At 33.4% G+C, this 15,451-nt stretch overlaps 2 protein-coding genes across 5 annotated transcripts in view; one reads left to right on the forward strand and one right to left on the reverse strand.

Annotated features, from left to right (window-relative positions):
- LOC138315019 (uncharacterized) overlaps positions 1-9,548 on the forward strand; it is a 32,694-nt gene extending 23,146 nt beyond the window's left edge. For 3 of the 4 annotated variants that reach the window (XM_069255731.1, XM_069255732.1, XM_069255733.1), the window contains 5 exons: positions 5,473-5,627; positions 5,941-6,054; positions 6,338-6,455; positions 7,847-7,940; positions 8,230-9,548. In XM_069255731.1, the coding sequence (XP_069111832.1) occupies positions 5,473-5,627; positions 5,941-6,054; positions 6,338-6,455; positions 7,847-7,940; positions 8,230-8,371 (623 nt within the window). In that variant the 3' untranslated portion in view covers positions 8,372-9,548. Of the gene's footprint in view, positions 1-5,410; positions 5,628-5,940; positions 6,055-6,337; positions 6,456-7,846; positions 7,941-8,229 lie in introns of those variants that run through there. The other variant, XM_069255734.1, reaches the window with a different exon arrangement.
- Positions 9,549-10,778: 1,230 nt separating this feature from the next.
- Positions 10,779-15,451, reverse strand: part of LOC138315018 (uncharacterized) — a 35,306-nt gene continuing 30,633 nt past the window's right edge. Inside the window, exons 22-23 of the mRNA XM_069255730.1 lie at positions 15,021-15,114; positions 10,779-14,716 (exon numbers count right to left, since the gene is read on the reverse strand). Coding sequence (XP_069111831.1) covers positions 14,575-14,716; positions 15,021-15,114 — 236 coding nt within the window. The 3' untranslated portion in view covers positions 10,779-14,574. The remainder of the gene's footprint in view (positions 14,717-15,020; positions 15,115-15,451) is intronic.

Here is a 15,451-nt window from a genome sequence, read left to right on the forward strand (position 1 = left end):
TTACATTCCACAAATATAGAGCTCAGTTACATTCCACAAATATAGAGCTCAGTTACATTCCACAAATATAGAGCTCAGTTACATTCCACAAATATAGAGCTCAGTTACATTCCACAAATAAAGAGCTCAGTTACATTCCACAAATATAGAGCTCAGTTACATTCCACAAATATAGAGAGCTCAGTTACATTCCACAAATAAAGAGCTCAGTTACATTCCTAAAATATAGAGCTCAGTAACATTCCACAAATATAGAGCTCAGTTACATTCCACAAATATAGAGCTCAGTTACATTCCACAAATATAGAGCTCAGTTACATTCCACAAATATAGAGCTCAGTTACATTCCACAAATATAGAGCTCAGTTACATTCCACAAATATAGAGCTCAGTTACATTCCACAAATATAGAGCTCAGTTGACGTCTCACAAATATAAGCTCAGTTACATTCCACAAATAAAGAGATTACTCACAGATCAGTTACACACAAATATAGAGACCAGTTACATTCCACAAATATAGAGCTCAGTTACATTCCACAAAATATAGACTCAGTTGCGTTCCAGCTCATAACATTTCACAAATATAGAGACCAGTTACATTCCACAAATAGAGCTCAGTTACATTCCACAAACATAGGTCTCAGTTACATTCCACAAATACAGAGCTCAGTTACATTTCACAAATATAGAGACCAGTTACATTCCACAAACATAGAGACCAGTTACATTCGAGACCAGTTACATTCGAGACAGTAATTCCAGTTACATTCCACAAATAAAGAGCTCAGTTACATTCCACAAACAAAGAGACCAGTTACTGTCGATAATAGGGATTCTTAAACATTATTAATATTTGAACTTAATTATCTGTACAATCTGTCCATTTGTGCATACATCCTGAGACGGTTTTTACTTTATAAGGTCTAGAAACTTCGCACTGTCAGATCACACATTTTGCTAAACGGTTAAAACTTAACGTTATTTCTGCATTATATATAAATAAATGAAAGGCAGCGTATCACAATAAATACTGACATAGTATGGGTAACACGCTGACAATAGAACAATGTATGGACACGCTGACAGTAGAACATTATTGTATGGGTAACACCTGACAGTAGAACATTATTGTAACACGCTGACAGTAGAACATTATTGTATGGGTAACACGCTGACAGTAGAACATTATTGTATGGGTAACACGCTGACAGTAGAATATTATTGTATGGGTAACACGCTGACAGTAGAACATTATTGTATGGGTAACACGCTGACAGTAGAACATTATTGTATGGGTAACACGCTGACAGTAAAATATTATTGTATGGGTAACACGCTGACAGTAGAACATGTATGGGTAACACGCTGACAGTAAAATTATTGTATGGGTAACACGCTGACAGTAGAATATTATTGTATGGGTAACACGCTGACAGTAGAACATTATTGTATGGGTAACACGCTGACATAGAATATTATTGTATGGGTGACATGAATTATTGTATGGTAACACGCTGACAGTAGAAATATTATTGTATGGGTAACACGCTGATAGTAGAACATTATTGTATGGGTAACACGCTGACAGTAGAACATTATTGTATGGGTAACACGCTGACAGTAAAATATTATTGTATGGGTAACACGCTGACAGTAGAACATTATTGTATGGGTAACACGCTGACAGTAGAACATTATTGTATGGGTAACACGCTGACAGTAGAACATTATTGTATGGGTAACACGCTGATAGTTGAAGAACATTATTGTATGGGTAACACACTGACAGTAGAATATTATTGTATGGGTAACACGCTGACAGTAGAACATTATTGTATGGGTAACACGCTGACAGTAGAACATTATTGTATGGGTAACACGCTGACAGTAGAACATTATTGTATGGGTAACACGCTGACAGTAGAACATTATTGTATGGGTAACACACTGACAGAAATAGAACATTATTGTATGGGTAACACGCTGACAGTAGAATATTATTGTATGGGTAACACACTGACAGTAGAACATTCTTGTATGGGTAACACACTGACAATAGAATATTATTGTATGGGTAACACGCTGATAGTAGAACATTATTGTATGGGTAACACGCTGACAGTAAAACATTATTGTATGGGTAACACGCTGACATAGAATATTATTGTATGGGTAACACGCTGACAGTAGAACATTATTGTATGGGTAACACGCTGACAGTAAACATTATTGTATGGGTAACACGCTGACAGTAGAACATTATTGTATGGGTAACACGCTGACAGTAGAACATTATTGTATGGGTAACACGCTGACAGTAGAATATTATTGTATGGGTAACACGCTGACAGTAGAATATTATTGTATGGGTAACACGCTGACAGTAGAATATTATTGTATGGGTAACACGCTGACAGTAGAATATTATTGTATGGGTAACACGCTGACAGTAGAACATTATTGTATGGGTAACACGCTGACAGTAGAACATTATTGTATGGGTAACACGCTGACAGTAGAACATTATTGTATGGGTAACACGCTGACAGTAGAATATTATTGTATGGGTAACACGCTGACAGTAGAATATTATTGTATGGGTAACACGCTGACAGTAGAACATTATTGTATGGGTAACACGCTGACAGTAGAACATTATTGTATGGGTAACACGCTGACAGTAGAATATTATTGTATGGGTAACATACTGACAGTAGAATATTATTGTATGGGTAACACGCTGACAGTAGAACATTATTGTATGGGTAACACGCTGACAGTAGAACATTATTGTATGGGTAACACGCTGACAGTAAAATATTATTGTATGGGTAACACGCTGACAGTAGAAATTATTGTATGGGTAACACGCTGACAGTAAATATGTAGACTATTGTAGATGGGTAACACGCTGACAGTAGAACATTATTGTATGGGTAACACGCTGACAGTAGAATATTATTGTATGGGTAACGTACTGACAGTAGAACATTATTGTATGGGTAACACACTGACAGTAGAACATTATTGTATGGGTAACACACTGACAATAGAATATTATTGTATGGGTAACACGCTGATAGTAGAACATTATTGTATGAGTATCACACTGACAGTAGAACATTATTGTATGGGTAACACACTGACAGTAGAACATTATTGTATGGGTAACACACTGACAAAAGAACATTATTGTATGGGTAACACACTGACAATAGAACATTATTGTATGGGTAACACACTGACAGAAGAACATTATTGTATGGGTAACGGTAACACTGACATTAGAAATTATTGTATGGGTAACACGCTGACAGTAAAACATTATTGTATGGGTAACACACTGACAATAGAACATTATTGTATGGGTAACACACTGACAGTAGAATATTATTGTATGGGTAACACGCTGACAGTAGAACATTATTGTATGGGTAACACACTGACAGTAAAATTATTGTATGGGTAACACACTGACATAGAAATTATTGTATGGGTAACACACTGACAGAAAATTATTGTATGGGTAACACTGACATAGAACATTATTGTATGGGTAACACCTGACAATAGAACATTATTGTATGGGTAACACACTGACAGTAGAACATTATTGTATGGGTAACACACTGACAGTAGAATATTATTGTATGGGTAACACGCTGACAGTAGAACATTATTGTATGGGGTACACACTGACAATAGAACATTATTGTATGGGTAACACGCTGACAATAGAAATTATTGTATGGGTAACACACTGACAGTAGAACATTATTGTATGGGTAACACCTGACAGTAGAACATTATTGTATGGGTAACACCTGACAGTAGAACATTATTGTATGGGTAACACATGACATAGAAATTATTGTATGGGTAACACCTGACAGTAGAACATTATTGTATGGTACACACTGACATGAATATTATTGTATGGGTAACACACTGACAGTAGAACATTATTGTATTGGTAACACACTGACAATAGAACATTATTGTATGGGTAACACACTGACAAAAGAACATTATTGTATGGGTAACACACTGACAGAAGAACATTATTGTATGGGTAACACACTGACAATAGAACATTATTGTATGGGTAACACACTGACAATAGAACATTATTGTATGGGTAACACACTGACAATAGAACATTATTGTATGGGTAACACACTGACAATAGAACATTCTTGTATGGGTAACACACTGACAATAGAACATTCTTGTATGGGTAACACACTGACAATAGAACATTCTTGTATGGGTAACACACTGACAATAGAACATTTTTGTATGGGTTACAATCTGACAATAGAACATTATTGTATTGGTAACACACTGACAATAGAACATTCTTGTATGGGTAACACACTGACAGTAGAATATTATTGTATGGGTAACACGCTGACAGTAGAACATTCTTGTATGGGTAACACACTGACAATAGAACATTCTTGTATGGGTAACACACTGACAATAGAACATTCTTGTATGGGTAACACACTGACAATAGAACATTCTTGTATGGGTAAACCTGACATAGACAATAGAACATTCATGTATGGGTAACACACTGACAATAGAACATTCTTGTATGGGGTACACACTGACAATAGAACATTCTTGTATGGGTAACACACTGACAAAAGAACATTCTTGTATGGGTAACACACTGACAATAGAACATTCTTGTATGGGTAACACACTGACAATAGAACATTCTTGTATGGGTAACACACTGACAATAGAACATTCTTGTATGGGTTACACACTGACAATAAACATTCTTGTATGGGTTACACACTGACAGTAGCGAACACTGACAAAAGAACATTCTTGTATAGGTAACACGTAGACAGTAGAACTGTCTTGTATGGGTAACACACTGACCGTAGAACTTTTTTGTGTTGGTAAGACATTGACAGTAGAACATTCTTGTATTGGCAACCTCAAATAATATTAGCATTAATGAACGTTTTAACATGATTTTTAATGACCTTAAAATATTGAATTATGGTTTAGTGAAATTTGATTCCATTATTAACTTTTAATGAAAGTTCAAGCTACCGGCCCAGAATGATAAAGTTAAATTTAGAATGCTAAACTTTTGTACTTGAACGTTTGAACAATAAAGCCATAAAACACTTAATATATATTGGTATTTAATAATTATTCAACTGAATTATTCAATCAAACAAAGTTAATCTACATTTATACCTGTCTATAAAAACCAACCGATGGAAAGGCCAAAGTGGTATCTATTGCTAAGTGACCTTTATACCCGTCAAACATGGCTATTTGGGATCCAAAAAGTGTTAACCAGGTGTTCTATATACAGATGTGGTGGCTAAGGCATGATTCATATATGTAGAAATAATTAAACACTTTAATCCTATTGAAGGACAAATGTGGAGAAGAAGTAACATAATCTTTTTTGTATATAATCCTCTGCTGTGATGATAGTTGGGCCAGTAATGATACTTGAGCGCTGTGGATATGGTTCCATGAAGGATTGGCTTAACAACAATAAAAACCGTGTAGACAACTCCGCTATCGACTTACTGTTCCAGTTTATATACGCCATCGTACGGGGAATGGAATATCTGGCCAGTTTAGAGGTAACATTACATATAATGTGTAAATGGTACATATGTATTTTGTAAAGTCTGAAAATGGAGTAGTGATTAGAATTTACTAGTGCCTTGTAATAATTTTTTTTAAATGCGCATTACACTGCCTTTTAAAGACGTCATACGTATATGTACAACCCATGAAAAACGTAATACTCTTCTCTCTTTCAACTCGACATGTATCTAATTAATTGTGACCAGTGTTCAGTATACACATAACACGTGGTTCACGATAATAATCACTAACAACGTGGAGTTTTTGACGATATATATCCTGTTATTTCACTTTTCGTTTTCACAGATAATTCATATGCGCCTGGCCGCTCGGAACGTCTTGTTGACAGACAACCTTGAACCAAAAATCGCTGGATTTGGACCTCGCCGAGGAGATGATAATGTTGACGGCGAGAAAAAAGTAATTTGAAAGTTAACAATATCAAAGTAAACATAACACAATTTACATGTACATGGAAACTGTCTTACCGCTGTATCATACTGAGACTTAAAAACTGTTGAGGACACTTTGAGCGTCTCTAAGATTATGACTATATTAAATTGACGCTTTCTATAGTTGATATATTTGTTACTTTACAAATACTTAAAAGAGACTTGATAACAAGGATGAGTCAACGAATCATAAAACAAATAAATTGCTTTATTCGTCATATCGATATACATATGTTAATATTTTCATTCAGGAACGAATACCAGTAAAGTGGCTTCCGCCAGAATGCATATCCAAAATGAGTCGAGCAGTTTTAGAGAAATCGGATGTCTGGTCAAACGCTGTCGTCATGTGGGAGATTTTCACATTTGGTGAGCTAATACAATCGCTTTTCACCACGTAATCCGTCCGTCCTTCCGTCCGAAAAAAGTTTTTATCATCATTTTTCAGTAGCTAATGAATGGATCTTTCTCAAATCTATGTTGTTTATCCTAGGAACGAAGTTGTACATATTGTATTTTTGGACCAATTCGTCGGCGGGAATTCATCTGGGATTTTGATATTGAAGTTTGTTACCCCTAAATCACATAAAGTACTAAAGGGGATTTGTCTCAAATTCCATATGTAGGTTCCATTAGGAATAAATGCATGTTCTATAAGGAACCTAAAGGAAGCCAGTTCTGCATATTGCTTTTTGGGATCGATCGACCAACAAAATGGTCACAATCTTGGATTTTGATATTTAAAGTTTGTTACCACTATTTTCCAGAAAGAGCTGATGGGATCAATCACAAATTTCATGTGTAGGTTATCCTCGGACCTCGGTTGTGACAATTGCATTTTGAGACCAATAGTTCAACAAGATGGCCGAAGCGATCTGCCAAAGATTTGATATACAGGTTCCTGTCGGCCCCATGTTATGTATATAGTATTTTGAAACAGGTCCGTCGATATTGGAGTTTGATAGTTGAAGTTTGAAAAGCAGGAACATGATTCCCTTTTCCATAGTCAGACATAGATCCTTCTTGGATGGGCGCTAGCATATCTCTGGGATCTGATAATTGAAGTTTGTTACTGTTATTCCTCAGTAAGGACTGAATGGATCTATCACAAATGTCATATGTAGACTCCATATGTGTCCTGGGTGTGTATGCTGCATTTTTCGACAGTTCCGTTGACAAGATGGCCATCAGGCCGCCATCTTGGATTTTGATAACTGAAGTTGCTTACCGCTATTTCTCAGAAAATAGTGAAGGGATCTGTTTCAAAATGTTTTTGAATATAGTTTGTAGATGAAGTGAAAAGCAGAGAAAATATCCATCTATCCATTGTCACATTCACAGATAATTCTTTGATGGGCGCCAAAATCTGTCAGAAATACCTAACAATTATCTGTTGATTAATAACCCTAATCTGACGTTTGAGCTACAAATGTTTATTGTCATTCGAAATACTTGTTTTAGAATTCATATGAGGTTTCACTATAAAACTGTGATATATACCAATTTCATATTATCATATTTGTACTTAATTATTATGCTTGGTAGGGTATGCAATCAACACAATCTTTGTCCATTTTCGCCATAAAACATTTTAATGTACAAACATGATAATAAGCAATGTGTAATAAAGGAACTGCCAGCTTTTAGTCGATATTGCTTTGACTTTTGTTAGTATCAACATGCCCAGATCTGTGTCGGTCAAATGGTTTGAAATTAGATTTTTGTCTATGATATATGTGCTAACATCTACAATCCTACAGGAGATGCTCCTTATCCTAATATAAAGTCTACTGATCTACCAAATGCATTAAAGAGAGGAGAAAGGCTTCCTCAGCCTGAATACAGTGACGACACGTAAGTATGTTAAGGCGGGCTGGAACGTCACGTGATATATATGATACCTTTCGAAGGAAATGAAGAAAACAACTAAAACACTCATTATTTACTCAGAGAACTATCGAAGTGAAGAATGGAGCCAATGATCACGGCTGTTTTAACTGCAAATAACGCTCCAGGTGGTCGTTTACGATTCTATATGGCAAGCCACATTATTCTTGAACTGATGATACAGAGTCTTTTGACGAAAAAAACTGTTTTGTATTATGTTAAAATTATCCTCTGAAATGCAAACTTACTGTTGCAGTCACTACGGAATCATGACAAAGTCGTGGAACATTGATCCTGCTCAGAGACCAACATTCCGTGAAATTCGAGAAGAAATTGAAAAGACATACAACGGATCCGCTGACTACACCTATTACCATACGAGTGCTATCAACGAATGATAATGACATGTTAGGGGATGTGAAGGATAGTAGGGCCATCCCTTTGTGCCCGTGACATTTAAGGGGTCGTCAGTTAATCGACTTTAATCATAACGCGAATGATTATGCATGTATTTCTTTTAGTTCATAATGTGTCTAATTTGTACTGACCATTATGCTGTAAACGTATTTTTATCATACAAGACAATACGTACGCATGTTTAAAAGATGATGTATTTTAATGCTAAAAATGATGAAATACATCCTATAGTGAACTGTGAATCCATTTACGCTTTTTTTTACTTCTATTAAATTCTACAATTGAAAAAAAAATTGATCTGTTATGCCTACTTTTTCACACGAACTTTTTGGGGAGAAAATGGATGAGTGATCAATGTGATTGTAGACCTATATATGCCACATCAGTGTTTAGAAAAATGCTTCAGAAAATAGTATTAGTACTTTATCATATGTCAACTAATAACATATATGTTAATCGGTCAGTATTTCTTGACATTTTGAATTTGTTTTATCATGTTAAGTCAAAGCTATGTAGTTATCATGTTGGAAAAATCACATTTACCATTTGATGCAGATGAAACATTACTTATGGTTTTCGTAGAAAATAATCAAAACGTCGATGCTGAAATGTTTGTTTACGACTTATATAGAATGTCTTTATGAAGATATATATATATACAGTGTATATAATTTAAACCAGATTAGAAAATTTAAAAAAATTTACATTTACACACATGTTCTATGTAATTGAAATCTTCCTGTACTAAAGAAAACTTTCCTAGAAATGAGGTTGTGTGGTTTCCTAGTTAATAGTACCAGGAAAATCGTCTACTTAAGAATATGATTCATGGGAACGTGCATATAACTGTGTTCATGTGTGCGTGTTTTCTTTTCTGTTTTTTCTTTGTCAGCGCATATTTAATTGATCACTAGAACAATAATATCAAATATATCCAACAATCACAACATTATAGTTAATTTTACTTGTAATGACCTATTTTCTTAATTTAACTTAACAAATAGAGAATATTTCTTGTTTCTTGATGAATACCAGTTATATTTCATCGAGTGAGGTGGAAACTTTTATATATATTTTTTTCAGTTTGCATTGTCACTTCTGATTGGCTGAAATAACGGTGAAAGGATTTTATGGGCAAATAAAGAGTTCTAAAATGAATTTTGAATTTTGAAGACATTACTTTTAGTAAACTGAATTAAAAGGATTAATTTGAATAGATTTTTATGTTATGGAGATATAACAAAAAGCTCTGAGTGTACTCTCATCATAAACCGCTTCGCGGTTTATTTAGAGTAACATAAAACATCTATTCAACTTAATCCTTAAATAAATGTAAGTCAACGGTAATATGATCGAAATTGGTTACAGAAACTACTAGATAATCTTGATATATCTAAAACTCACAAACTTTAATAATATGTTTACTTTATGATGTGTTCAACTAACTTGAAAACATAGTTTTACCTTATTTTTACCCGATATTTACGAACATTTTGTAACGTCATGCGATTATTTTCAGAACATTATCTTTTAGTTTACTTTTCAGACATAAAGTCGATTGCAATACTCAGGCTGATAAGCCTGAAATTTAATGTCATTAATTATTGATTATTAAAGGATCAATGAGGAAAAGATCTCTGGAAAACCATGTGTCAGACCTCGTGATGTTTGTTTCCTGGTTACAGGACTACGTAATCCTTGTTTCCTTACTGACACTTGACACAAACTCAGCTACACCATCAGAGATATCTCCCCCGACAAAGACATGGGGCCCCGCCTATATAGCTTATGTCTGACACATAACTGCATTAAGAATCATGTAAACCAAAATAAAAGTTTAAAAAGGTATTTCGTGTTTGTATCTGATCTATCTAATATTTTGATATTCATGATATGTGTAAAATCAAAATTCGTTGTATACACTGACATTTGATGAGTATGATAATGACATTCTGTTTTAGAATTGATAGCACATCTATCTTGCATAGGTTACAAAGTAAAGGATATATGTGTAGACGTCTGCAAGCTTTAATCCTAGTGTACAACACACGCTTCACATTCAACTTCCTTCCGTACTTACAGCAAAACGGAACTACTCTGAATTATTTTGAATTAATTGAGTCCTGTGAAAAGCTATTTAATATCAATTTTCATTCATAAAGTCCTGACTACCAAAATCATGCACCATAGGGATCAATGTCTTATAATCCTCTAACGTTTACATATATACATACACCCAATATGAATAAAACATACTAGACGTTAGTGCATTTATGTTTGACTATTTAATTACCCCTCTTCATGGATGTCGCTCATCTTATAAAGCTTGCAGTGATCAGACGATGCACTGAATGAGAACAAAAAACCCACTTAGAACAAACACTTGAATGTAATGAAAATATGAAAAGCAGTATTTATTTGAAATATAAAGGCACTTCCCATTAACAACATACGGGTGATTACGCATTAGGTTATGTATTAAAAGAGGAAAAAGCACATTGTTTGCAACGAAAAGTTTTATAAATGATCATTGCAAAGATGATTCAATTAAGGATATGCTCTGATGAAGTTTCAGTCTCGTTGAAGTCTCGTTTTAATATTTTAAATAATCAGTATGACTTTCAAACATATTTTAACCAGTTGACATATTGAACATATACTTCACGGTAGCTCAAAATTACGCACACTAGTCGATCACATTATTTTTTTTCATTTTCCGTTTTGATATCAATTCCAAAAATCTGTATTAGAAAAAAATTATCATCAGAATAGTTTGAAATTCCACAAGAGCAGATCCTTAATGAGTGACAAAAGTATTACATTAATCGGATGTAGCAATACAATGTACATATATTTATTTATATAATATGATGCGTTGACCATAGAAAAAAATACGAAGTATGAATTTAATTGCACATTAGATGTTAACTACATTTGAATGAAGCGTAGATTATGACTTTATGAATCCTTCCTATCATCGTATTTATGATCTCTGCTTCTAATCCCAAGCAAATATATATGTATTTCAAATTAAATGTTAATATTTACTATAGCCTACCTGTTTCATTTACTGAATGAGGTTTGATAAATCAGAAATACATTATTGGATAATGATTAAGTTAGACATACAGTGTATATAAATATATTAAGATACGTATTAAAGGAAGAATGTGATCTTATCGGCAAATCGCTCCCTAATTGAACTAGCCTTATGACAACAAGGAATACGCCAAGCACATCCAGAACAAGTTATAGTTAATGTAATATGTGCCGTAACAGGGCGAAGATTTTAACATGTCAGTTATCTATTCAAAACCCTCAGGTTTGGTGAGTTAAGCTGTGAAAATCATTCAATCATTCAAATGGCTTCAAATGCCTTATAAACGTTAGTTAAAACACAGAAAGTATGTACTGTAAATTTGTTGATTTCTATGCCTTATGTATGTTTAGATGGAAACAAACCTGCAGAAATCACTTTACAATCACTAAAAACACTGCAAAAATGTGAAATGTAATTGTAGACCACAATTCAGCTTCATGGTCTGACAGTATGTACTCATTTCACTTCACTATAGATGTAAATATCATGATTTTTGGCAGTACTGCATAGAATCATTTTCAGCTCTTAGCTATACTTGAGAAAAAAACACAATGTATTGAAAGTTTTGTAATTACAAACTTTTGGTAATTTTTTGTGATAAATGGAATATTAAAAGCTCTTCTTGATTCGTGATACTTAAAAATACTTGTAACTTGTAATAACAAACTGGATTTTCGTTCAATTGATGTTTTACTCAGTGTGAGAGAGTACACTCTGTAAAGGTATTCAAAATGAAATTATTCTTGTAAGTGTCTTATCGCCCTTGACGGTGTAGACATGTAGTTCATTGTTATAAGACATGTGTTACATACCAAATATTACATATCAGTTAAATATTTTGTATCCTGATGACAGCGACACTTCATCAGTAGTCACGAATTGGGAAATTATATTTAAACATTTATGAAAAGTGAGTTTTATTTTCAAACCAAACAATTCAGACGATAAATTTTGTATACCTATTACTTGTCAAATGCAATTGATTTAACAGAAACTAGATTTATTCGATATTACGACTTTCTTTTATTATATTCCAAATACGCACAATGCGTCCTAATAAAGACTTTTAAACTGCTCTTTCCAAAAACACCACAACATGTCAACATTTTGCCATTCAACAAATATCATCCCGACCTGAATTTTAGCAGTAACATTTATACAGTTATGGTCATCTGCAACACAATAGGTGATACTGATGTGGTAACGCTACCTAGTCATAAGATATTTGTTATGTTAAAAGACATTAAATATAGATACATACTACATATACCACACAACATGTATATATACATTGATATATATGGATATACAATTATATTTAATCAAACAGAATATTTTGTGACGAAGGCCATAGATAATAAAAAAAATACACTGCGTAAATGTACATAAATATATACGATTTCAAAATTATTAGGGTGTCGATATCTGCATGCATATTGATATAAATAAAATGATGACAAAATTTCCACGATATCATTAAGTTATAAAATGAATATATTTGAGTCGCATGAAATTATTTCATGAACAATCTTTCGGTCAACGATGTGGTTAAAAACTATATTTTAAATATTGTGTTTAATTTCAAGATGTTACATCGCCGACGAATGCTAATTTTAAATTTATGAATATAATAGTCTCACATCCCCCCGAAAAATCCCATAGTTCAATATTATTTATATTTGTTCTATAAAGTAAATAAGTTGTTATGGCAAAGTCTCGAGGAAATTGAACCCGACATATTTTTTTCCTTAATTGATATTCGAATTCGTCATTTCTGAGGGTTTCTATACACGAAATTAAATTCATCCTGTCAATAAAAATTTTAAGCAAAAGGTTCTGTGAAATATGTATTGTTTAATTGGTATGATATACATGAATGCTGTTTAAAGAAAATATGCTTTACTTCTAGCCATAATCAATTTCTAAAAAAGATGCGTGCAGATTACAAAAACGTTTTCACAAAAATAAAAATAGATCAAAATTGTGACATTCAATTGTTATAGAAAATTATAGAAATTGTTCAAGGTAATAGAATGACGAATTGTTTAAAAATCCAGCGTCATAAACACGTTTCTTTTTCTTTGATAAAACCATTATTAGAATAGTCATCTCCATTTATTATATGTCCTGTTACCTTTAGTTTTAAGATGAATAACAATATTCAATCATTATACATCTAACATAAAAATAGCAATAAAAGGCTGGCGGTATTATTGATATTGTTATTCATAAAGCTAATGAAATAATTTATTCATAACTTCAAACTTCAGAAAAGCTATTTATAAAGCTAATGAAATAATTTATTCATAACTTCAAACTTCAGAAAAGGGATATTTAATCATAGTCATTCAAATGATTGAAGAACATGGAACACTATCATAGTTCAAGTGTCTGCATGAAAAAAAAATCACGAGTTGCCTTTCTTGAAACTACATTCTTAAAAATAGGGGCAGATGAATTAGTATTTTTCTTCAGTAAAGATTGATCTTCTTATTTTACATCCATAAGAATATATGTAAAATAGTTAGCTGCATCCTGAAAAACATTTATGACACTATGCCATATATGGAATGAGTTACCGATTGCGCAGAGAACACAAGCAAAACAAATGATTTTATATGCATTTTTGTGCTAATCAGACCCGATCATTGTCCAAATGATAATAATGTTTTGTCGGCGGCGGAGCATCTTTAAGAAAGGAAGTTCTATATCGGGATTAATATGTTTGCGTTGTCGAGAAAGCCCTCCAAATAAAGGTGTAATTAAGAAGTTTATGATGAGACAACACTGTGATATTTGTGCCACAGCTCCATACCATGAAAATATTCCAGGTAATCCATATAATGCAGTGTGATACCATGCCACTACAAATGTCTTGAGGGACTGCTTCCATTCACAGAATTGTTATACTTTGCATCAGTCAGTCACAGGCGATGTTATGGACGACTGAGCCAATACAGATACTCTTTATATGACAGATTTAAGTAGGATTCCATGATGTACCCACTCATGATGTCGTTGGTAGAATTAGCATACAGATATACATGTGACATTTATCTGTTTACTGACCACGGTTGTGTCTGACTACTGACCGGCAAAATTCGAGTCGTAATAGTAATCCGCTCCTGTGGAGCTGAATACTTTTTCGATTTCTTCCCTTATCTCACGGAATGTTGGTCGTCGCTCAGGCTTCATGTTCCACGAGTCTTTCATAATTTTGTAATGACTGAAACACAAGGGTTAAATTAAGTAATCTGTATATAACAGTGATAGTATTTAGAAGTTATCTTATTTGATGTCACCTTGCAAAACGTTTGGTAAAGTTAAAACACAAATATCCTTATGAAAGTTCAAATTATGTGAAAGAAATATAGAATTTTACAAAGTGTTGTGTTCTGATTAGATGCATTGGATTAGATCATAATATTTTACTAAGTGCAGTTTAAAGTTAAATTGACAAGCTTCTCGGACAAACAGTGTAAAAGGAAAGAAGAAATAGTTGCAGTGTACGAAATTTTAAAAAGTCTTACGTATCGTCGCTGTACTCTGGCCGGCTAAGTCGATCTCCTCTCTTCAGGGCCCGGCTAAGATCTGCAGATCTTATCTTCGGATATGGAGTTTCTCCTACAAAGTAAAATATGACCTAATCTAAATCACAATATATTACACGTATTATTCATATAAGAATGAAGAATCATGAACGGATATTTCCGTTTGTTTTCATATAATATGTCCCTACTTTAGTTAATGGATTTTTTTCCAATTTTGTTTCTCCTCACAGCTTTTCTCACTGGTATACTTTTTGGCTATTCTTTTTTACAATCCTCTTTATTTTTACTTTACCCATAAATTATGTTTAATCAGTGGCTATGATTATAAAGCATAGTTGTCAGAATGATATAACGACCTCATCAATATGAAAAGTATTACTATGTAAAGACAAGCATTTTCATTAAAATCG

Source organism: Argopecten irradians, chromosome 2, assembly GCF_041381155.1.
Source record: "Argopecten irradians isolate NY chromosome 2, Ai_NY, whole genome shotgun sequence".
Lineage (NCBI taxonomy): Eukaryota > Metazoa > Mollusca > Bivalvia > Pectinida > Pectinidae > Argopecten > Argopecten irradians.